Source organism: Babjeviella inositovora (genome assembly GCF_001661335.1).
Source record: "Babjeviella inositovora NRRL Y-12698 unplaced genomic scaffold BABINscaffold_2, whole genome shotgun sequence".
NCBI classification, from domain to species: Eukaryota; Fungi; Ascomycota; class Pichiomycetes; order Serinales; genus Babjeviella; species Babjeviella inositovora.
Genome location: NW_017566839.1, coordinates 1,586,346 through 1,608,741, shown reverse-complemented (window position 1 = coordinate 1,608,741; position 22,396 = coordinate 1,586,346). Strand labels below are relative to the sequence as shown.

The following is a 22,396-nucleotide window of genomic DNA, read 5'->3' as shown; positions in this document are numbered from 1 at the left end:
ATGCAGACAAGAGGCACGAGGCCGTAGCTTCCGCACTAGAGACAGACTCTGTAGGAGGCATATCTGCCGGAGGTTTCAGACCTTCTAACGATCTTGACAACCTGGCCCCTCTTCAAACCCAAGTAGCGGGCGACAGGGTCTTCTCTCTGGATTCTAGGCAACTGCGACTCCTTCAATCTGTATCTCTCCAAGAGATCCTTCTTCTCCTCGATGGACAATCTCACGTGCTTCGGCACTAACTCATGGTGGGTGATGTTGACAACCAAGTCGGACTCCTGGAAGGTCTCAATGGTGGCTGGCGCCACGGTTGGCACTAATTTGCTCGCTGACGGGGTGATACGATCCTGGTAGATGAAAATACCGGTCAGAAAGTTTTTCTCGGAGATGTGGATACAGAAGTTTCTCATGGTTTTAATACCGACGTTGGCCTCGTCACAGAACTCGACCCACAAGGACCCCAATTCCGAGTACTTTGCCAACGCCTCAGCAGTCGGTTGCGCCTGGAAACACATTAACTTTCTCTGCGGGATGTTCATGCTGTCGCACACCTTGGAGCGGAACTCGTCCAACGGAATGTCGATCTCCTCCTGGGCGATGTAGTAGCCCCTGTCTCTGACCATTTCCTTGACGGTTTTGAACGATCTCCAAAGGCGGGAAATGCTTCTCTCGGTATCTTCCATGATGTGGATAAGGGTGATGGGTGATGGGCTATCGTAGCAGACGTGTTTATCTTCACTGGCAGCTCTAATGTACAAAAATTTCACGAGAAAAAAGTTTTTTGTTAGGGAGGGAGGCTACGCGCGGGACGAAATGTACGCACAAAACTGTGCAGCACTCAGGGATTTATGTTGGGGTAAAGGTTTAATCAAATAGAAATTTTATAAGCAAATAGAAATTATTTGGTGCTATAGATGTAGTGTCGATAGCATTTGAATGTGAGCGCATCGTATTGGGTGGGCGTAGGCCATGTAAGGCTAGAGGCACCTGTCCGAGATTTAAGGCTCCACCGTTGACTACGAGGCTGGTGGAGTTTCCGAGTTATATGGTAGAAGGGGTGGCCCGGTTGAAATTGTGATTTTGCCGTAAAAACATAGGATGGTGCGTTCAAGTGTATTGGTGACACTGCTACGTTTATAGATATGTCATGATTTGCGGGTATTGTAGCTAGAGCTTTAGTTCTGGTCAGAGTCCAGCAGTGAGGCATGAGATAAAAACTTGAGCTTGTATTTGGGGATGGGATGTGAACTAAAAATTTGGATTGAGTATTAACCTGCTTTCATCCAAAACATCCCCCTCGGAAGTAAAATCGTGAGCGGTTTCTGATATTTCGGCAAGACTGACAAGCCCATACGGTTAGTTACACACAAGCAGGAAACCCAAACAAAGAATATCCTCCGTTTCCATTCTCAATGTCTTTCTACAAAGGTAAGAATCTCTTTATCTTCCATTCAGTTTTTATAACGATGGTAACTTCGCTTACAGCCCAGGATATTGTCTGAAACATTATAATATACACAGTCACTCCGCCGTTTATTCGTCTTCGAACAACACAGTGTTACTCAACGGATCGGCCTCCATGACGTTGTCTCTCTTCTTAATCTTCAAGTTCATGGCGGCGTCGGATCTGGCTCTGGCTTCCTCGGCCTGCTGTTGCTTAGCCTGAGCTCTGGCAAAGTTTGGCGAGACGTACTCCTTGTTCTCGTAGATTTTTGGTCCCCCAAAGGAGCCCTCTAAGATGGTGATGACAGTCATGACGAATCTTGGCCCGATTTCGACCAAGTTCATCTCCTCAATCTCCTCCTGCGCCTCGTTCTCCTTCTCGGCGGCGGACTCGTTGATCTGGTAGTTCCTGACCCAGATCTTGCCGTCGACAATGCTGAAGGACATGACGTGGTCGGTGAACGGCTTGGACTTTCTGGCGTTCGGTGGGACCCCGAAGGTGTGAATGAACATCTCCTTGATCAACTTGGTGTGGGGAGCGTCCTCGAAGGTCTGGTCGAACGACAAGATTGGTCTGGAGCCCTTCAAACAGTTGCCGGTAAAGTTCAATTCGTCGGTAGTGTGCATGTTTTGTAAGTGAAACTTGATAGTTGGCCCATTAGGTGGCTTTGACAACCACAAGTACAAGTCGGTGTGTTTTCTGGCCTCGAAGAACATGATGTTGTTACAGTTGTACAACTCAGCAACCTCGTTCAACTCGTACAACGTCTTCTTGGTGTCCAACTTCGGCTCTTTGCGTCCGTGGGGCAACATGGCGTGGAGGTCGTTAATCAAGTGACGGTGTCTGTAGGTGACACCACGGGAAGAAATGATCAACACTCTCTGGCGGTTGATGTGCTTGACCTTTCTCTTGGCTTCGCCATCAGTAGCGCTCTTCCCCGCAAGGGCCTTGTAGATTGCAGACATGGTAACGGATATATGGGTTTGCAGAGTAGAAGGGTCAAGAAAAGTTTCTTAAGCTGCATAAAAATTTGCAGATTTTTCCGTAAGATTTTTCAATCCGGCACAGTAGCTCATCGGATTATGAGCGATGGGAAATAAGACACGAAAGTGAGGATGTAAGGGGGAGGATTATCTGGACAAGATGGGTATATTCATTCTATAATTCTTGTCCAATGTCCAGACCCGCGCGTTACTTTCCAGGAAAGAATCTAGACAGGTCTGAGTCATCAGGCTCAGAGTCTGAGGAAGAACATTCTGGTGACGGCACAACTACTGGTGGCTTAGGTACTGATAACATTGTTGAAGCTCCAGGAATAGTTGATGGCACAATTGGAAATCCTCCAAGAAATACCTTTTCTCGGGGGGGTTCCATAACCACTAATCCCGTGGTCATCCCCAGCGAATCCTCTGAAGAGGGTTCGGACGATGAGGATGACTCCGACGATGAGGACGACTCTGACGACTCCGGTTCAGACTCTCAACTTCTCAGGCCAGTTTTTATCTCCAAAACCAAACGAGCAGGTGCCAACCCCGGAACCACAGACTCGGCCAAGGAGCGGACACTCGAGGCAATTGAACACGATATCAGGCAGAGCATCATACAGGCCAGGGAAAACCTCAAGGATGTCACAGAAGGGGTGGATGACACCGATGACTTGGACCCCGAGGCGGAACGTGCTGAGTGGAAGATCCGAGAGCTTGGGCGTATTCAACGTGAAAGACAGATGCTAGAGGAGGCCGAATTGGAGCGAGAAGAGTTGGAACGCCGGCGTGAGATGACAGAAGAGGAGAAGCTAAAGGAGTTTGAGGCGAAGCAGGAGGCACTGGAAATATTGAAGGAAAAGGTGGTGGAGGTGGATGGTGAGACTAAGAGACCGTATCACAAGGGGGCATTCTATCAGGATCAGGATATCATTAAAAATAGGGATTATAAATAGTGGGCTACACAAAAGAGGGAGAACTCATGGTTAGACCCGACTATCCAAAGATGTGAGCTGTACCAGAGGTTTGAGATTGCTGGAATGGTTGCTATAGCTTTTGCTTCCTCTAACCTCTGCTTGGTTATAAGTCACAATACCAGCTATTGGTTATTTTATAATTAGTCTATTATGGTTGGCTGGGTCAACGGTCAAATCCATCGGAGTCGAAAACCTTGGCAATTACATGGCTTTCTCCTATCGGTTCTAGAAAGTAGTTTCTGTTGTGTATGGGCTCTTTGATACTATCAATCGGTAACGCCATGCAGTTTAAGATATGCAAATGGCCTGTCTCTCAGCAGAAATTGGCTTGCCTCGTAGCATATAATTCATTATTACTGGATTTATTGAAATGTATTGCTATCAGATTAACCTTTGAATAAGCGTATGTTTGATCTGAATGATGGCGACCGACATGATGCAGGTCGCCTATGCATGCAGGCGACTATATAAACACAATCGTGAGTCTCTTCCCCCATCAGCCCCAATAACCCCACCTTATGTCCCAGCTAATCCCATTACCTCCATCGCTTGAGCCCTTTTTAGCGCTGTACCTCCCTAGGAATGGTGTTCCTTTTGTGACCCTCACCTACGCGCAGTCGTTGGATGCCAAAATCGCGGCGGGGCCCGGCCTCCAGACCGTCATTTCCCACTTGGAAACCAAGACCATGACCCACTACTTGCGCTCCAAACACGATGCGATCTTGGTGGGACTGGGAACCGTCCTCAGCGATGATCCTGGGTTGAATTGCCGGTACAACGCGCACAGAATCAGACCCGTGGTGGTGGATCCGCGACGCCAGTGGGTGTACCAGGGATCCAGAATTGACTGCACGGTGGCCTCTGGTGACGGTCTTGCGCCATTTATCATCATTGACGCCGCAACTGAGGTTCCAAAAGCCGCTGATGCGTATTTAGAGGCCGCAGGCGGACGCTATGTGAGGTTAGAGCGGGCTGGTGGTCAGTTCGACTGGCGCCGTCTTTTGGACGCCTTGGCTGAATACGGCATCGGGTCTGTGATGGTTGAGGGTGGAGCCAAGGTCATTAATAGTTTGTTGGTGTATCAGAGTGAGGGAAAGGGTGTTGTGGACAGTTTGATTGTCACTGTTGGTCCGGTGTATTTGGGCGACCAGGGCGTGGGAGTCAGTCCAATGAAAAATGTTTGGCCCTCGTCGGTGACGTGGTGGTCCGGTGTCCAGGACAGTGTGATGTGTGCTAAGCTTGAATAGCATAGGTTGAAATAAAGGGGTTCTGCGGAGAGTTTGACTTTTTTTTATACGGAAAATGCGTCTAAGCGGAGAATGTAGAGTTATATCTGTAACATCACAAAAGGGTAGTTATAACTTGAGACATAAATAAGGTATAGAAAATTTTGGTAGAAAGAGGTAAATGTTAGCGAGCAACTCAATTGAGTATTCTTTCTGAAACCAGCGGGAATAAGTATTAGTACACAATAGATTGTTTGATGTGTCCCCGATTCAATATAGGCGACTGTTATTAATTACAGAAGTCGTATACAATGAATACGCACCAGTGATAATATTCTTAAACTGGTTATCTTTGGTCGCATCAAAGAGCCTTTTAGCAAACCGAAAATCCTTATAAATCAAACTTTTAAACATTTACTGAAACCTTCTAGGGTTCCAAAGATGAAATCCTGAACGTCTGAAATGAAATACGTGAAATTTGTTTAATTTCAGGCATTCGAAATTGCCAGGAAAATAGTATGACATCCCTCTGAACGTAAATTTTCATTTAACGAGATCAAACGGCCCACCGATGCCCATACAAACTCCCTTCCCCTCTCCCAATCTTGTCTACACCACGTTCGTTCCTTAAAATGTTATCTTCAATCAATAATATCTATACACGATGCACAAGAGCAGCAACTGTCGCCTTACGACCAGTGCCAGGCTCAACCCTAACCATTTAGTGCTTTTGTTCCTGCTTCTTGATGAATTCCCTAAAAGTGTCAGTAAATGCAACTAGCGTGAGAAATCGACAAAACATACTTGATGAAGGATTCCTCTTCTGGGGAAGAGGCGTTGATTGGTGGCTCACCCAAGGCTGTCTTACCCGCAAATGGGTTTGGGACCGCGGCATAGAAAAAGACCGGGGCGAGAGTGGCCAAGGCCAAAACGTGTGGTTGAACAGTTTTACCGAAAATAACGTAAGCAGCACCCATTTTGAAGTATAGTTGTGATAAAGTTCAAGTGTCTAACGTGCTGGATCCTTCATTTTGCTTTATGTATAGTCGACGCCCGATTGAGATCCGAGCTTTCGCGCGAAAATTCAGCTTTCATTGGCTGATGGTGCTTATGTAAGCGTGGTACGTGCACTACCTGTAACATCACCATGGGAAGGGTTCACTGACGGTCAACTGTCAGAATATATTCCAGAAATCCCAGATAATAGAAAGGGGCAATCCGGAAATTCTAATTAGCAGGAAGTGTATGGGACGTCGAAACTGGCGATTCTTGGAGATATAAATCGGTAGTTAGTGTCTTGAGAGACCAAAATTAAGCATTAATCTGACATATTCCCCTTCTCTACGCATATTTCGTTCATCTTTGTGTTGTATATATACATGAGACACGGGTGTGTCTTGACGAGGTCTCACCTTAACGCTTGACCCAGGTAGGGCTCTTTCTGGCACCGAGCTTGCCCGGCTTCTTTCTCTCGGCCCTTCTACGGTCTCTGACCAAGACTCCGGCCTTCAACAATCTCTGGGTGAACAACGGGTTGTGCACAACCAAGCCTCTGGCAATACCGTGGGCAACGGCGCCAATCTGGCCGGATGGCCCACCACCGGTGACGACTGCAAACACATTGTACTCACCCTCGGAGCCGGTGACTCTGAATGGGAACAAGAGCTTGGCACGGTCGGTCAATCTTGGGGTAAACTCGTCCAATGACTTGCCATTGATGATGATCTGGCCGTCACCCTTGGTGAGGTAGACCTTGGCACCGGAAGTTTTTCTCTTGCCGAGCACCTCGGCTCTGCCGAACTCGTCCAACTTTTTAGTCCCCTTGGTCATGAACACGGTCGAAACCTGCTTCTTGTACCGCTCCAAGCTCTGCTCAACCTCGTCAGGCATCAATTGCTCGTCCATCTGGAAGAGGCGGTTCAACACCTTGGTCAACTCCTTGTACGCCTTTGGCGACAATCTGGTGTCACCCCCGAAGCGCTTGTATTCCTCCATGGTGACCCATCTGAATCTCTCCTCCTTGGTGCTCTTGGAGGTGTCCACCGGAATGCCTCTGTGCTTGGCCAAAAGACTGGTCAAGCCGTCCATGTTATGCTCGTGTTCTGGGTTTGCTGCGTAGAAAGTGTTCAACTTTGGCACCACCCTCTTGGCCTCCAATTCTGCGTCGACGTCTGAGTTTTCTCTGCCCCTGGTTCTCGTCGCCGGTTTCAAGTTCTCGAAAATGCTTGTGTAGGACGGGTATGGCGCAAGCGCCGAGGAGGCCGAGGCGGCCGAAACGTCGCCAATGTCTCTTCTGAGCACCGAAATGGCGTCGGTCGCGGGCGCGCCGCTGGCCTGTGGAATCAACGGACGGACCTCCACGGTATTCTCGTCCGCCTGTCTTACCACCGAAAGGGTGGAGAAGCTGCGGGCCAAAAGTCCCACGGAAGCCAAGCTTCTCTTGTGCAAAAGGTTCAAGGACATGGCGCGTGGGGAAGCTGAAGAGGTGTTGAATAAGTTTCCAATATCATCAACTTGTACCGGTTGGATTGAAAATTTCGCTGAGGTGGAAGGGCTCGTAACAGGCGTGTGTGTACCGATTATTAAGACCTGGCTATCATACGATGAGGATGGTGACAGTTTCGTTAGTTATGTAGAGGGGGGCTGATAGCGGATTAGGGAGGAGTTGTTTTCGTTGGTTAAGCACGGGCGGGCTGATATAAATGGCTATAACGTTTCTTAAGGGTGGTGGTGGAAACTCGTATACCTAAGTAGTTTGAACTGGTAATGAGTAATATCAACATAATTAATGTTGAAAAAAAGATTGTATATCTAGGAAAACCATGCTGTTTGTAGAAAGATCTGCTTTTGTTCTGTATAATTCAAGTGAGAATGGTACATGTGGTATACTAGAGACTCTGGTTATGGGGGTAACTGACTTATGCCCAAGACTAAGGGTGCTAAGAAACTGATTATGTATATTAAGCGCATTGGGTTTTGGAAAGTGTGAAATCTCCTTCCTGTAGCCTCTACTAAAGCCGCTTATAGAGATAGTTTGATGATAAAACTCAGGTAGAGGGTTAAAGCCTGACTATGTTGCTCTAAACTATTCAAAGGGCTTAAATTTAACGACAAAACGGTGTTTCGCTACAACCCAATGCCCCAAGAGCGCACGTATAAAGTTCCCATCCCGGGCTCGCAACCGAGAATTTTTCACATACCACCTATTAAGAGATCAACCCATGATTTGAGTGCCGTTCTTTCACTATTTTATACCTTTCTACTTGATTATTATACCTATCACGGATCTAGAAAAGCTACAATATGAATATTTTTGCTAAACAGCTCCAACACACTGTGTCCAGGTTCACCAGATCGTTCACGCTATCCAACGCGGGGAACACGGACGCCAAGGTGAAGCGAACATTCAAGGCGTCCAACATTCCTTCCTTGGATGAATTTATATTCCAGAAAAAAGTCCGCAAGTTGTATAGACGAATCGTTCGTACCGCTCTCAAAAGCCCCGACCGTACCACTGGCAGGGAGCTCATCCACTTTGCCCGCGACGAATTCCGACACACCAAGCACGTCACCGACATGGACCAGCGGAAATACATGTTGAGCATGGGCATGAATCAGTTCAGGGATGTTGCAAAGATCATGGGGTTAGCAGTGAACGATTTTACGGAGTTTAACGTGGACATGGTTGATAAATAAGTCGGGTGAGAACGGTAAGGGTTTAGCGAAATCCGTATCGCAAATGTGCTTCACGGATGATGGAAATGGCTAACCACCTTTTTGTCTAAATACCCATCACAGTGAGCTTGAAAGCCCCAGGGACTATGTCTTGGGATAGAGACTATGTCGTAGGTTCCTCCAGGCTAAAACGAAACTAGCGTGTAGCATGGATATTGGCATCGACCTATTTGATTTCGCTTTATCTCGTTCAACTAGTTTGGGATTGGCATGTAGATTGTTACCTATAATTAATAAAAATTATACATTTATTCATTTAGCTTTACTGCCATAGAAAGGTCCAATAAATGAGAATTTTTTGGTAACCTCCGGAAAGAGCCCAGAAAATGAGATGTAATAAACATGCAACGCCCGATACTATTTCTACTCGAAATGTCTCATTTTCTTTATGCTTACTCAGAGTTATCCATATCTTTAACCACAGTTTTTCTCTCTGAGTCACTCAGCTCTGATACGCCATCCTCCTTGTGGAAAGATATAACCACATTGCCTCGCTTCTAACCAAAATATCATCTGTAATGACTTACTCTCGCTTGTAACACTTTAGTATGGTACATGTGTAGCTGTCACGTGGTAGGGATCAATACCCTATATAAGGGAGTGGATCCCTCTCTCCTATATAGTCAACCAGTACACTACCAAAGTAGATATTCTACCCTTCGGGTAGAGATGGGCCACATTTAATGTAGTTCCAATAGTCCCATGGTGCGACACCTTATCCTGCATATGCACTGTCTATCCTGCAGTTATGCATTTCGTATGCGCTTTTGTATGCGCTTAACGGGCGCTAACAAAGTCGTGCGAATATATAAGACCTCCTCCTGCACCGACGCAGAGCCTGGCTAAAGATAACTTTTCAATAACGGTCTCACGATGTTTCTCAAATCATTGTTTAACCTCTGTTCGCTTGGATCTATCATTGAAAACTCGCAGCTTTTCGAAATTCCCTATTACGGCCACACTAGAACCGCCCTTGATTTCCACCAGTTTTACCCATAGCATATTCCTAGCATCAGTTTGCTAAATCCTCCTTCATTCCAGTTGATTCTTTGCCTAGCCCAGCATACTTAGTTGGTATTGCATCGCCTCACTTCATAGATCTAACACGATTCATATCAACTCCAACTTGGCAAATTCCTGGACTAACCAGTTGATCCGTTGGTTTATAGCCCATTTCGGCTTGGTTTCACTTCATTCCAACCTCAACACCCACCTTAGCCCCTAGCTTCGTCACAGGCTATTTCCGCCGCCAGTTCTATCTTGGCCAATTTTCAGTTTCCGGCTGACTCCTGGTTTCTCCCTTCGCTCGGGTCAAGCCTCCCGCGATTCCATTGTATACCTCTGTGGCTCTAAATCCCGGTTGATTAGAAAGCGCCTATTTGACAGTGGTCTCCATCCTAGCACTCTCCAACACTACGCATTCGATCAATACCCGCTTCCGTGCGAGTCCGTTGTATTCTCGATTTCCTCGCATTTACTCTATTCGTCCATCCTCTGTCACGGCCTAAAGACTTCCAAGCACCTATTGGCCGATACAATATCTCTCTCCTCTTGCCAGCTCCCTTTTTTTACCTTTTGCTAGCTCACTATGGACATTTCCCTTGGTGAATATCTCTTTGCGCGTCTCGCCCAGCTCTCCGTCCACTCCATCTTCGGCGTCCCCGGAGACTTCTCCCTCGCACTCCTCGATACCCTACCCCCCACTTCGCGCTGGGTAGGCAATGCAAACGAGCTCAACGCCGCGTATGCAGCGGACGGGTATCTGCGAGTCACGGGACTCGCATGTCTTGTAACCTCGTTTGGCTCCGGTGAGCTCTCCGCACTCAACGGCGTCGCGGGCGCGTACGCGGAACATGTCGCGCTCCTCCACGTAGTAGGGGTGCCCTCCATTGCGGCCCAAGCGAAACAGCTCCTCCGCCGCCATACCCTCGGCAACGGCGACTTTACCGTCTTCCACCGCATGGCGCAGAATGTCGCACACACCACCGCCTTCCTCAACGACATCCGCACCGCACCCGCAGAGATCGACCGTTGCATCCGTGAGGCGTACCTCGCGCAGCGACCGGTCTACGTGGGGCTCCCCGCGAACCTCGTCGCGATGCGCGTGCCCGCATCCCGCCTCGCAGCACCGCTCGACTTGACACGAGCACCCAACGACTCGTGTACGGAGCACGAGGTCGTCGCAGCGTGTATACGTCTCATGCGCGCGGCACACGCACCGGTGGTGGTGGTGGATGCGGGTGCCGCGCGCCATGGGTGCAAGCGTATCGCGGCGCGGCTCGTCGATGCCACACAGTTCCCGGTGTTTGTCACGCCGATGGGCAAGGGCGGCGTCGACGAGCAGCACCCGCGGTTCGGCGGGGTGTTTGTTGGCACCCTCAGCTACCCCGCGGTGCGCGCAGCCGTCGATGCCGCAGATCTTGTGCTTTCAATTGGTGGACTCATGTCGGATTTCAGTACAAGCTCGTTTAGCTATAGGTTTAGCACGAAGAACGTGGTGGAGTTTCATGCGGACTATGTTAAGGTCAAGACTGCGACATATCCGGGGGTCCAGATGAAGGTTTGCTTGGAGGAGCTAGTCAAGGCGTGGGAAGCGGAAACGCGAAGTGCGAATACGAACCCTTTCGATGCGCGCGCAAAAGAAAACGCGCGCGCGCCGGATACTGGGAACGAGTTGCAGACTGATTCGCAGGGTGCACAAGTCAGCTCGCTAGACCCCCTCGGCCCTCTTCCTCAGGACTATCTCTGGTCGCGTCTCGGCTCATGGCTCCGCGAAGACGACATTGTCATTACTGAAACCGGCACCTCCGCCTTCGGGGTCATCCAGACCCGGTTCCCCGATCGGACTCTCGGGATATCGCAGGTGCTCTGGGGTTCTGTTGGCTTTACCGTGGGCGCCACGCTCGGTGCGGTACTCGCGGCAGAGGAGACAGATACGACTCGCCGAGTCATCCTCTTTGTGGGCGACGGCTCGCTCCAGCTTACAGTGCAGGAGATATCCACGATGGTGCGCTGGGGCACCAAGCCGTATCTCTTTGTGATGAATAACGACGGATCTACGATTGACCGGCTCCTTCACGGAAACGCGAGCTATAACGACATTCAGCCGTGGGACAATCTTGCGCTTCTTCCCTTGTTTAACGCAGTGAACTACGAAACGCGTCGCGTGAGCACGCCCGCTGATGTGGATGTGATGTTTGAGGATGCAGGCTTTGCGAATAACGATCGTATTCGCATGGTTGAGGTGATGTTGCCACGCATGGATGCGCCGCTGCACTTGCAGGGCGTGGAAGCGAGTCTTGGGGAGAGTCTTGAATTTGTAGAGCTTTAGCAAGTGCGAGTCGAAGATGAGCATACAAGTTGTCAATGGTGAAACCAAAATATTAATTGTCAATGGTGAAACCAGAATATTAGTTTCAGATAAGCGCAGGTTGAACACAAATATATCTAAATCTATCCGCTATTCATTACCCACTGTTTCTCTATCCTGGTTAATCATATGATGTCTAATACCTCTCATTAAACAAAGATAAAAAATGAAATGGGGCTTTGGGTGGTACAATATCAGCCTGTACATTATATAACTAATGTAATTCTAATGATTTAACCTGTGTAGCTGGTACGAGGATCAAGATGCTGTTAAAACGCCAAGTTTGTCATCTGTATAATAGGGGTTTCCCACAGGTATGGTCTCGATCCGCACCAAACTCTAAATACCCTATTCTCAGTTCGTTACCATTAGCCATTAGTCATATAACTTGGGCCTGTCTTTGGGAATAGGCCAACTTGATATCCACTATTTCCCTATTTCCCATCCCTCCTCGGATAAACACATCCTCCCTGACGAGATATCTGTGGCTAATGTGGCGTAGCTTAGTTAGAAAATCGTGGCCGTGTAGGCTTACCTAAGCGCGACAGAGACTTCGCTATATCAGCGTCATTACTCAGCATCATCTTCTCTCTCCACCAAATCGCAATACCCACAACCATGTTCAGAGCTACCCTTTCCAGGTCCTCCTTGGTATGTATTTACGCCTAGAAGATGTCTCTACAACCATTTAGGTCCTTACTAACGGAGTGTAGATCCGCCCATTCGCCTCCACCGTGCGCCCGGCCAACGTTGCCTTCGCCAGATTCATTTCCGACGACACCAAGCACGCGATTGAGACCGCCATTGCTTCCGCCAAGGTTGTTCTTTTCATGAAGGGGACCCCGGAGTCGCCACAGTGCGGCTTCTCCAGAGCCACCATCCAGACCTTGGGTGCCCAGGGTGTCGATCCTGCCAAGTTTGCCGCCTACAACGTCTTGGAAGACGAGGAGTTGAGACAGGGGATCAAGGAATACTCATCCTGGCCAACCATCCCACAGTTGTACGTTGACAATGAGTTCATCGGCGGCTGTGACATCATCACCAGCATGAACCAGAGCGGTGAGTTGACCGAGTTGTTGGAACAGTCCGAGGCTTTGGTCGACTTCGAAGCCGAAGAGACCGAGCCAGAGGCCCCAAAGGCCGCTGAGAACATTAAGCCAGCCAAGAGGTCGTAGGTCCGCCGCTACTGACTCACTGTATATAGTCTGATCAATATTTATTCGAACGGAAGGCCGTAAATGTTAGCGGTCTAAGTCAGTCCGGTGGAGGTTTGGCTGCCACTGGCCTGATCCAGTAATACTTGTTAAATAGGGGCTAATAGTACCGTTTTGGTCGTATATCTGATACGGTTTAAGTGGACCATAATCGAAAGAATTTTCTCCTTGGAACTTTCTTACTCAATCCACTGAGTAAGGTTTTATATCCGGTTTTCCCATTAACCTTGCCGAGCACTCTTCACAGTCATCAAAGTAGGGGTATTGCTATTTGCTTGTAGATACGAGTTCTGGTTGACGCCATACCAAAGTTATCAATATGGGCTCCAAATTTTTCTGCTTGGTGGTATGGTATCGGAAGAGGTTTAATAAAGTATTTAGTGCAGAGGTATGGTACTCTTGATAAAATCTATTGGTCAGTAAAAACGTCTTTCCAAGTAGCATTACTAAGCCTCTAGAATTAACTCTTTCGTTCTACCAGAGACTTTAAGATTCCGAGCCTACACTAATGTCCCCTCCCGCCGTTGGCTCAGCTTGAAACATAAGCTTGGTTCAATGAACCCCATTTTAAAAGGAGGGGTAGTCTACACGGCTTTTCCGCAAACACTGCCCGCAGAGAGCCGTATAGCCTACATGACGTCAATCTCCGTCGAGCTTTTTGGTGGGTATTGTAAACACGAAAGATCGGAAATACCCACCAGTAAATGAATCTCGACGGTTAAAAGGTAAAAATCAAAGGTAGAGACAGGACCCGGTACATGCCCCTTGTGGTCATAGGTATCATTAAATTATAATAAAGGTGAAGTAGAGACGGTGAGAGAATTAACCGATAGCCTCCATTCCGTTGAGCGAGGAGGATTAGCTAAACTTGGTATTTTTGGCTATATGCATTGTTAGTATCACCTTTTGGAGCTCTGTGCCTCCATTCCCCGTTAATAAATGTCCATGTCCTTTTTTTCAACATAGGTATACGTGATAATACGGATGATGCATCTAAAACATGGGACTGACTAATATTCTCTTGCTGTTTGTCCCTGCTGGTTGGGGGGCCCACGTAGCAGCAACGTTGCCTCCAGCCACACGACAGATGTGGATAATGAAAGCTGGGAGAATGAAATTCGAGAGACGAAAAGGGTAATACATACGGTTGAGTACCTAGTGGAACCACTGGTCGTCGGATGGATGTTTACTTCAAATCACAGCCTTCAAGCCATCTAGTCCAATCTGGCAGAAGGAATGTCAAACTCGTTCGCCTTCTTCTTGAAGTTCTTCTTCAACTCATCGGTGAACTCGTCCTTCAAGCTACGCTGGTAAAAGTACCCGCTGTGTCTGACCAATGAAACCGTGTAGTCGTACATCCGCTCGCCAAGTCCCAAGAACTTGGAGATGTACCTTCTGGCGTCCATGGAATGGAACTCGTCCGCGTTAAACGTCAACCCCGTGTTTCTGCGGATCCCAGCGAGCACGATAGACACAAGAACCAAGTCGATGGAGTAGTGGATGTATTTGGTGATACCCATCGTGTGTTTTGAGAAAGTGGAGGGCTTAAACGAGTGAATTATGGGGGTGTAAAAATTTCGCGATTTTTGTCATCAAGTGCCAGTTTTGTGAGTGGCGGTGGTTTTCGCAACTCCACATTCTTGGAGTGTTGAGGCAAGACCAGAGTTAATAAACAGATTTTTTTTGTTTTTTTTTATAGCAGGAGGGGTTTTATGTTAACATGTCTCTATATTTCAAGTTTTGGGTATAGTATGAGATTCTGCGTGCTGTCTCAAAGGAACGAGTTTAAGCCTTTAATTGCACGAAACCGGCCAGTAGAAGTGGGATAGCATTAGCATCTGCAAAGATATCCAAAAGAGGATTTATTCTGCTGTTTTGGGGAAATCATATCTTTCTGTTAAACCATTGAAAGCTAGTGTAGGTCTTCTGGTACCTTGAAAAATTATTGATTTCACAAGCCGTAGGGGTAGCGACTCGGATATTTTCTTAGAGGCTCAGAGGTAGGGGTAATATCACGGATTGTAACTGATGTCAGGGGTCTCCCGAATACCTTAGATTACGACCAAAGCTTGCACCAAGTACCGATTAGTCCATTTTATAGTCGACTTAGGTTAGGCATATATCCCTTACCAGTCTCTACTTGCAGCGCCCTGGTCGCAATTCTAAAGTTATACTGTAGCAATATCACGTTATTGATGATTATTTCTTACGTATTATCCTAAATACAATCTCTGCGATTTTATCATTACCGTAATTTTCATTTGGGATTAAAGGTTAGCCTAGGTAAGCCACGCTCTCTTTAGGATACTCTTTGCAGGATATTTTCCCGCCGAAAACCACATTTGCAAACATCAAAATTTGCACCACTTTTTAAATTGTCAGGAATTCTATACGCTTGAAACGTATCGGTATCATATCCCTTCGCTCAATCCTTAGCCTGTGAATCTGTAATTTTCAAGGAATTGGCTCAATATCGTGTCTAGCATTGTATTAACTGCCGTACTGCACATTCATTTCAATAGCCTGTGTGTTCCCGTGTTTTCGTATTGTGCCACCTCCTAGCTTCTACCCACTAGTGTTTACACTCATACCTATCACATACCCTATTTCCATATATCAACGCCATGACCTCGCGAAAACCCATCACGTCGGACATTCTCCGGGCGTTCCTGCCGCTGAAGACGTTTCACTACCACGATGCAAACAGCCCCATCACGTCGCTCGACTTTGATGACTCGGGTCAGTTTCTCCTCTCGTGTGGAACAGACGAATCACTCCAGCTCTACGACGTGTCGAAGGGAAAACACGTCAAGTCGGTCCTCTCCAAGAAGTACGGCTGTCACATGGCGCGGTTCACGCACCACGAGAAAAACTGTCTCTACGTTACGACACGTAGTGCGGAAGAACATGCCATCCGCTACCTCTCGCTCCACGACAAGTCGTATCTCCGCTACTTCAAAGGCCACACGGAGTTTGTCACCAGCCTCGAAGTCCTGCCTAGCAGCGACACGTTCATCAGCTGCGCCCAGGACAAGACATTGCGCTTGTGGGACCTCCGGCTGCCGTCTTGCCAGGGCTTGATGAAGACCACCAACCCGAAGATGCTTGTGGCGTTCGACAACGAGGGTCTTCTCTTCGTGGTGGGTAATCCCGAGACGAACCAGCTTGGCTTGTACGATCTCAAAGCATACGAAAATGCCAAGCCCTTCTCCTTGTTCCAGCTCGCGCTCCCAGCGAACCCTGAGACAGGCAGCATCACATACGCGTGGAACAAGATCGAGTTTACAACTGACGGCTTGAAGATCATCGTAGGCACCGAGGAGGGAGTCATCTTCGTGGTGGATGCCTTTGAGGGCCACCTTTTGGCGGTATTGAACGGCACGCGCGAGTTCAGCTCAAGAAAGTACCCCGGCTGTGGCAGCGTCACGACCACGCCCGATGCCAAGTACGTCTACGCCGGTTCCGGCGACTTTACCATTGGCCTCTATGATATCAGCAAGCTTGAGGGAGTCAAGCAGCCGGTGGATTTGCTGCCAGTCCACAAGCTTGCGTCCGATGCCTCCACCGGACTCGCCCGTTCACTCGTGTTTAACCCCAGGATGTACGTATTGGCCAGTGCCGACAAGGAAGTTTCGCTCTGGACCCCCAACGAAGCGGTTTTTGAATAGCATTATGTGGTATAGCTGGTAAGGGGTTGTATTTAGGTAGTTGTAGATCTAGAACGATGTCTAAAAATATGTATGTGGAGAATAAATATATATCGGATATTTTTAATATATAGGTACGTACGTGGTTGGGTTAAGGGATAAATATGCAAATAATTTCTTGTTGATATATAAATGTGTGGGGAACGATGAAACGTCAGTTGCATAAGTTTAAATATGTAAATGTATATACATAGTATATGATGAGTTTATATATATTCTTTTTTAAGTCTTCATGGAATATATCTAGATATTAACAATATTTTTAATCCACTTGAAACCTCTTCTGATTAAGAATAGCCAAAGTATACTATATCACAGCTTCACTTACCACACGTTTTAAATCCACAATTGCTAGGCAACGTGGCCGAGCGGTTAAGGCGAAAGATTAGAAATCTTTTGGGCTCTGCCCGCGCAGGTTCGAGTCCTGCCGTTGTCGATATCTTTTTGCGGATAGTCTCATCCTGGGGACCCTAGTAGTCGAAGGATGTGTATTTTTGAAGGGTGCTTTAACAATTCCCCTGCGGATATGCAGTCCTTTTAGTCTGAATCTCTGGTGCCCGAGAAATGTTCCCAGCACTGCTCAATGGATAGTCAACGCCTCATAATCTACATATTCATATTTCTATCTTTCCGCATCAGCTTATAGAGTCATTTCCATAACTCTAGAACAATCGTATAACCGCATACAACTCCCTTCAGCCTATTAATCCGTGCAGTAATGGGTATACCGATATCTGTCTCATGTTAACTTTCAGGCTAAGCTTGGATATTGAAACAAGACCCCACATAATTCCGTATAACAATACTTGAATGCACCAACCACTGGATCTGTTTGGAAACTGTATCCGCATTTGTCTTGTGCTGGTAATTGTGAGGTACGCCAGAACCCCCAAGGTGCTTAACCCACTTCTTAAACCTTATTGTCCCACGCTTCTGGGGAGTGCTGACCTCTAAGGTTTAACCACAACCGCTGGGGTACCCAATTTAAGTTTATGAGCAGTCCAAATAGTCTAATCTCCAGCATTATATATATCGGGATCCCCCAGCCTTTATTAAAGGCGGATTTTTACCAAGCCTGCTCATTTTCATAGTCCATAAACAGTGCTCTCTATTCAATATCCACGCTTCCATGCTACCCAGCCGATAGCCTCTAAGATTCCTAGCATGTTTTTCGCCAGCACTTTCAGTCAGTCCTCGCTAGTAGCTCTTACAAGTTATTAAATCGGGAGAATTTTGAAATATATGAAAGTCATAAAAAGGACACAAGGGACGCAGCTACCAGAGCGCGACCGACCAGAAGATCCATGGTTTCAGGCGCTTACTTGGAAGTGTCAACGACGTAACGACCCAAGATCTGACCCTTCTCCATCAATTCGTAAACACTGGCCAATTGAGACAACCCGACAATCTTGATTGGAGACTTCACCTTGTCTCTGACAAAGAAGTCAATGGCCTCAGCGGTGTCGGCTCTGTTGCCAACATAAGAGCCCTTGATACTGTAAGACTTGACCACCTGGGTAAACACGGAAGACTTGATGACGGCACCGGCTGGCAAACCAACAAGAACAATAGTACCGGTTGGCCTGACAAAGTCGCAGGAGCTGTTGATGGCAGCCTCGGAAACGGAAACGTTAATGACACCGTGTGGACCACCGTTGGTGACCTTCTGGATGGCAGCGGTGACGTCCTTTTCCTTGGTAAAGTCAACAAAGGCTTCAGCGCCGAGCGACCTAACCAACTTGGCCTTGTCGTCACCACCATCGATACCGACAACCCTGTAGCCCATGGCTACAGCGTACTGGATGGCCAAAGTCCCCAACCCGCCACCGGCACCGGAAACAGCAACCCATTGGCCGGCAACCAAGTCTGCCGTCTTCAAGGCCTTGTAGACGGTGATACCGGCACACAAAATTGGGGAGATTTCGGACAAGTCAGTACCCGGTGGGATTCTGGCGGCCTGGATGGCATCAGCGGTGGCGTACTGTTGGAAGGAGCCATCGTGGGTGTAACCGGACAAGTCAGCCTGCGCACAGTTAGCTTCGTAGCCAGTTTCACAGTACTCGCAGCTCATACAGGAGCCATTCAACCACTTAACACCGGCATAGTCGCCGAGCTTCCAGCCCTTGACAGAGGCACCCATTCCGACAACGACACCGGCACCTTCGTGGCCACCGACAAGCGGAAGCTTGGTGTCCAACGGCCAGTCACCCTTCCAAGCGTGGAGATCGGTGTGACAGACACCGGAGTACTTGATGTTGATCAAGAGCTCGTTGGCCTTAGGGGTTGGGACTGGGATGTCGGTATACTTTAATTCACCGCCGGAGGTTTCGAAGATGATAGCTTTTTGGGTCTGTGGAACAGTCATGTTGGATAGTATTCAAAGTATTGGTCCGGAGAGAGGAGAATATTTGATGATGATAAAGGATAAAATATTATTCCAATAAAGACAACAGCTCTGCTATTTATATATTTTTGGCCCGAGCGCAATTGCCCTGAAAAATGTCCAGTCCAAGGGATAAATAGTGATACGATTCTGAACATGCATGAAGCCGCACCCTCATCTCGCCATGCCTGCATGCGCGAATTAGCCCCCCCTGCGCCCCTCACCAGACTCGCCCAAGGCTCCCGGATCGATATTGACGAGAACGATCGCGACAACTACTCAGTAATAAGCGATGACGTAGTTTATAAGGACAGAGCGACAAGGTGTAGTAATAATGACAGGTGGGGCCAACTCTAAACCGGTTTGGGCTGGAGGCGAACCCTCGCTAAGTGCATGTTCCAGAGGGGTAGTGTTAAGCTTGCTTTGTACAATTTTCGACCAGTAATTTCTGGAGAGGAGGGGCAAACCAAAAACTATGGGTGACTGTTAGGCACCAGCGCTAATAATACCCGGACAGTAGGCCCTGACTACAGGAGAACTTTATGTTTTCTCTGCGTGACCGGGAGACCCCGTATACGAACGTCCATTTATCCGTTCATCCACTAAAGCCAACCATTAGCTGTGAATGAACGGATAAATACTTCATAACAGCGCTGCCAGGATGTCGCTGTGCGTCACCTGAGAGATCGGGCCCCAATATTCATGTCTGTAGTAGACCCCCAATATACATGTCCGTAGTAGATTCCGCGCCAAAAATATAGAACACTAGATGTAATGCTATGGCTCATGGGTTCCAGTAACTGATTCATTCTCGGGCAATGATACAACCTCCCAATCGTCTAGTTCGTGACTAGCGTTATGCGAGATAACACATGCAGGAGCTATACAGGATGAACGTTCGGACGTTTGGAAGCGACAACGCCGATACCCCCCTTCAGATGACCCCTCCCTGCCCGTGTTCGATCACTGAGACGCACCACCTAAATCTCTCTGCTGATTTTTCGTCATGGCACTACCTCAATGTCGGTGAAAGAGGGGCTAAGTCTAGCTGCCCCACCATGATATTCTTCCCTTATTACCCCAGATTCTAGCTGGGTACAAACCGAAAACCACCCGCCCCGCATTTTTCGTTGGTGGAAAGTTAAACTTGAATCTTTCGTCATGCCATATGTCCAGGCTCATCCTGATATGGTTCACCTTTACGTTTTTACACGGTGGGGACAAGCCCATGGTTTAGGTCATGCAAAGGAGTGGTTTTTTCGTGAAGTGGCATAGATAAATGGGTGGGGTAAGTTGCCAACCATTAGCTCGTGCACACTCATCCGATCGTCCTTGAAAGTAATAGAGTATTGGTGACCAAAAGTTTCTAGTATATTTTTCTTCATAACCAAAACAACAGCGGGCGAAGTAGTGATCGCTGAGGGCTGAGGGGTGGCCCGTGCGCCCCGAAAATTCTCTGCGCGTCAATGGCATCGGCTGGAACATTTTCCGAACCAAAAAGGAAAGGAATACTGTCCGTAAACACGGCTCCTGCGAGGATGAGAACCCTAAAAATCTAGTGTTAAACATGGCATTATTTTGGAAAGGCTCTCACGCGGCCAAATTGTGGTTTCCTGACCAGTATACGGCACCTGTAGTATCCACAGACCGAACCAGTATCTCTACCCAAGCTAAAAGTTTATCCTCTACCAGTTCATGTCAGCTATATTACTCTAACTTACTCCTCGGATCTTAAGCAAAATTTATGTCCGATAAACTATACTCTGCGCTAATTTGCCCTTAGTAAGCGTCTTCAGAGTCACAGTCCACAAAGTTAACCACGTCAAAGGTCACTGGCCCACATTGTGGAGCAATGTTTTCCGCGTAGAGGTTGTAGAACTCACCCGACAAGCAGCGGTAGAAAATCACCTGGCTACCAAGTGCCAACTGGCCTGTTTGGGTGATCGACCACCCTGCAGCATACTTACATCCGTACTGAGGCGGATCGTCAAACTGGAACTGGTTGTTGCCCACAATCGTACCAATACGCCCAAGAGTATCCGTAAGAACGGAACTCTCCAACGACATTGTCAAAGTGTTATTCTTCCAGCACGCAACCGCGAGTACCGGCTCTGGATACTCGTCCTCCTCTTCTCTGTCATCAGTGAACCGCTTCGCGTGCAGATTTTTCGAGGATGCAGAGGTCTTGACAATTGGGTTTGGAGCTGAGGTTTCCTTCAACGTGTTTTGTTCAATGTCTGGCACAAACTCTAATTCGGTACCCTCTGTTGCTTCATCCTCTGCTTCACTTTCTGCTCCATCCTCTGCTTCACCTTCTGCTTCACTTTCTGCTCCGTCCTCTGGACACGAAGTTGGAGTAGCAAAGAATTGTACCTGTCCATCGCCAATTTGGTGAGCAATAGCGGCAGTTAATGTAGGTCTAATGGTTGTGGTGAGAACTGAAACCTTGGTAAAGATCTTCGTGAGCTGTTTCACCTCCGCGAGACGGGTTGGCGTTGCATCCATATCAGTCACAGGATTCACCGCAATTCCAAACGAATAGTGGTAGTCACTAACAGCCCCCAGCGGAGCTGCACCTGTTGGAGTTAAGGTGTGGAATGGGTCTGTAGGAATGTAGATGGATAGGGCGCTGCCCACAAGCGTGGCAATGGCCGAAAGAGTACTGTAGCGCATAACTGAGAGGAGCTATCTTGTATTTTTAAGGATGAATATACAGAAAAACCTTTTGAACCTCGACCGATAGGAATTATATTTATGGCACAACAATGACTTGTACCGTGATACATGTTTGTGTTCTGAATCACAGAGATGCACGCATCCCCTTGAGCCTCATAAGGTTTCATAAACTACACAATTGGGAAGCAAATATGTGGATTATTCGGGGGTACCTTTATATATAACCAAATATTCCATTCCGTAATGTCTGAAGCCTGTAAACCTTTGTCTGTTGCTCAATCACGATGTAACACCAGCCTGTAAATGATATCGGATCCACGGTGCTACGTCTACATGTTGCATACAGAGACAACCCTCCTAGCATGGTAAAAAATAGCTTTACGTATAATCTATACTTTTGGGTATCCCGACGTGCTAAATGTCAAGAATATTCGCCATTTATTTGGCATTGCAGATCTTATGGTATAACAGATCTTGTCAGTATTAAAATAGAACAATTTTTCTCCACCATAGTACATACAGTGGTATGGACTGTCTCCTTTTCTTCGTGTTCGCACAGCCCATACCACCGTGTCAGTATCGCACTGTTTCACCACGGTCCATTGCACACCTCTATGCTCTTTTTATAAGCCTTTCCTCATCCTTAATCTCCTCGTTACTGTGTCACTGCTAGCCCTCCATGAC

At 47.7% G+C, this 22,396-nt stretch overlaps 14 protein-coding genes and 1 non-coding gene across 15 annotated transcripts; 7 read left to right on the top strand and 8 right to left on the bottom strand.

The window, feature by feature from the left end:
* Nucleotides 1–35: 35 nt before the first annotated feature.
* On the bottom strand, nucleotides 36–680 carry BABINDRAFT_32522 (DNA-directed RNA polymerase core subunit; the record flags this gene model as incomplete). The annotated part of the gene is made up of 1 exon (XM_019131595.1): nucleotides 36–680. The coding sequence occupies one exon, from the start codon at nucleotides 678–680 to the stop codon at nucleotides 36–38; it is 645 nt and encodes a 214-aa protein (XP_018987413.1).
* A 753-nt stretch (nucleotides 681–1,433) lies between these two features.
* Nucleotides 1,434–2,254, bottom strand: CSI2 (Csi2p; the record flags this gene model as incomplete). Its single annotated transcript, XM_019128146.1, has 1 exon — nucleotides 1,434–2,254. A coding segment is annotated over one exon (724 nt), but the record flags the coding sequence as incomplete, so codon positions are not given.
* Nucleotides 2,255–2,607: 353 nt separating this feature from the next.
* Nucleotides 2,608–3,762, top strand: BABINDRAFT_115273 (uncharacterized protein). The gene has a single exon (XM_019126876.1). It carries the CDS (start codon nucleotides 2,616–2,618, stop codon nucleotides 3,378–3,380), a length of 765 nt encoding a protein of 254 aa, XP_018987411.1. The 5' UTR covers nucleotides 2,608–2,615; the 3' UTR covers nucleotides 3,381–3,762.
* A 148-nt stretch (nucleotides 3,763–3,910) lies between these two features.
* BABINDRAFT_46257 (2,5-diamino-6-(ribosylamino)-4(3H)-pyrimidinone 5'-phosphate reductase) lies at nucleotides 3,911–4,810 on the top strand. The gene has a single exon (XM_019132116.1). The coding sequence runs from the start codon at nucleotides 3,920–3,922 to the stop codon at nucleotides 4,646–4,648; it is 729 nt and encodes a 242-aa protein (XP_018987410.1). The 5' UTR covers nucleotides 3,911–3,919; the 3' UTR covers nucleotides 4,649–4,810.
* Nucleotides 4,811–5,430: 620 nt separating this feature from the next.
* Nucleotides 5,431–5,604, bottom strand: ATP19 (F1F0 ATP synthase subunit k; the record flags this gene model as incomplete). The annotated part of the gene is made up of 1 exon (XM_019131249.1): nucleotides 5,431–5,604. A coding segment is annotated over one exon (174 nt), but the record flags the coding sequence as incomplete, so codon positions are not given.
* Nucleotides 5,605–5,863: 259 nt separating this feature from the next.
* Nucleotides 5,864–7,115, bottom strand: MRPS9 (mitochondrial 37S ribosomal protein uS9m). The gene has a single exon (XM_019128145.1). The coding sequence runs from the start codon at nucleotides 7,088–7,090 to the stop codon at nucleotides 6,041–6,043; it is 1,050 nt and encodes a 349-aa protein (XP_018987408.1). The 5' UTR covers nucleotides 7,091–7,115; the 3' UTR covers nucleotides 5,864–6,040.
* Nucleotides 7,116–7,851: 736 nt separating this feature from the next.
* Nucleotides 7,852–8,620, top strand: BABINDRAFT_59096 (uncharacterized protein). The gene has a single exon (XM_019132324.1). The coding sequence runs from the start codon at nucleotides 7,931–7,933 to the stop codon at nucleotides 8,321–8,323; it is 393 nt and encodes a 130-aa protein (XP_018987407.1). The 5' UTR covers nucleotides 7,852–7,930; the 3' UTR covers nucleotides 8,324–8,620.
* Nucleotides 8,621–9,950: 1,330 nt separating this feature from the next.
* Nucleotides 9,951–11,973, top strand: BABINDRAFT_59093 (alpha-keto acid decarboxylase family protein; the record flags this gene model as incomplete). The annotated part of the gene is made up of 2 exons (XM_019132323.1): nucleotides 9,951–10,940; nucleotides 11,037–11,973. The coding sequence occupies 2 exons, from the start codon at nucleotides 9,951–9,953 to the stop codon at nucleotides 11,691–11,693; spliced, it is 1,647 nt and encodes a 548-aa protein (XP_018987406.1). The 3' UTR covers nucleotides 11,694–11,973.
* A 377-nt stretch (nucleotides 11,974–12,350) lies between these two features.
* Nucleotides 12,351–12,907, top strand: BABINDRAFT_6689 (monothiol glutaredoxin; the record flags this gene model as incomplete). The annotated part of the gene is made up of 2 exons (XM_019132488.1): nucleotides 12,351–12,383; nucleotides 12,446–12,907. 2 exons carry the CDS (start codon nucleotides 12,351–12,353, stop codon nucleotides 12,905–12,907), a joined length of 495 nt encoding a protein of 164 aa, XP_018987405.1.
* A 788-nt stretch (nucleotides 12,908–13,695) lies between these two features.
* BABINDRAFT_160274 (DUF1748 domain-containing protein) lies at nucleotides 13,696–14,495 on the bottom strand. The gene has a single exon (XM_019128144.1). The coding sequence runs from the start codon at nucleotides 14,464–14,466 to the stop codon at nucleotides 14,161–14,163; it is 306 nt and encodes a 101-aa protein (XP_018987404.1). The 5' UTR covers nucleotides 14,467–14,495; the 3' UTR covers nucleotides 13,696–14,160.
* An 833-nt stretch (nucleotides 14,496–15,328) lies between these two features.
* SWD2 (WD-repeat containing protein) lies at nucleotides 15,329–16,711 on the top strand. The gene has a single exon (XM_019132322.1). The coding sequence runs from the start codon at nucleotides 15,571–15,573 to the stop codon at nucleotides 16,612–16,614; it is 1,044 nt and encodes a 347-aa protein (XP_018987403.1). The 5' UTR covers nucleotides 15,329–15,570; the 3' UTR covers nucleotides 16,615–16,711.
* A 296-nt stretch (nucleotides 16,712–17,007) lies between these two features.
* On the top strand, nucleotides 17,008–17,089 carry BABINDRAFT_t84. Its single transcript has one exon. It is a non-coding gene; the product is annotated as a tRNA-Ser (tRNA).
* An 882-nt stretch (nucleotides 17,090–17,971) lies between these two features.
* On the bottom strand, nucleotides 17,972–19,018 carry BABINDRAFT_165569 (zinc-dependent alcohol dehydrogenase; the record flags this gene model as incomplete). The annotated part of the gene is made up of 1 exon (XM_019130350.1): nucleotides 17,972–19,018. One exon carries the CDS (start codon nucleotides 19,016–19,018, stop codon nucleotides 17,972–17,974), a length of 1,047 nt encoding a protein of 348 aa, XP_018987402.1.
* Nucleotides 19,019–20,198: 1,180 nt separating this feature from the next.
* Nucleotides 20,199–20,710, bottom strand: BABINDRAFT_115044 (uncharacterized protein). The gene has a single exon (XM_019126874.1). It carries the CDS (start codon nucleotides 20,603–20,605, stop codon nucleotides 20,270–20,272), a length of 336 nt encoding a protein of 111 aa, XP_018987401.1. The 5' UTR covers nucleotides 20,606–20,710; the 3' UTR covers nucleotides 20,199–20,269.
* On the bottom strand, nucleotides 20,471–21,877 carry PIR32 (Pir32p). The gene has a single exon (XM_019128143.1). It carries the CDS (start codon nucleotides 21,707–21,709, stop codon nucleotides 20,816–20,818), a length of 894 nt encoding a protein of 297 aa, XP_018987400.1. The 5' UTR covers nucleotides 21,710–21,877; the 3' UTR covers nucleotides 20,471–20,815.
* Nucleotides 21,878–22,396: the final 519 nt, after the last annotated feature.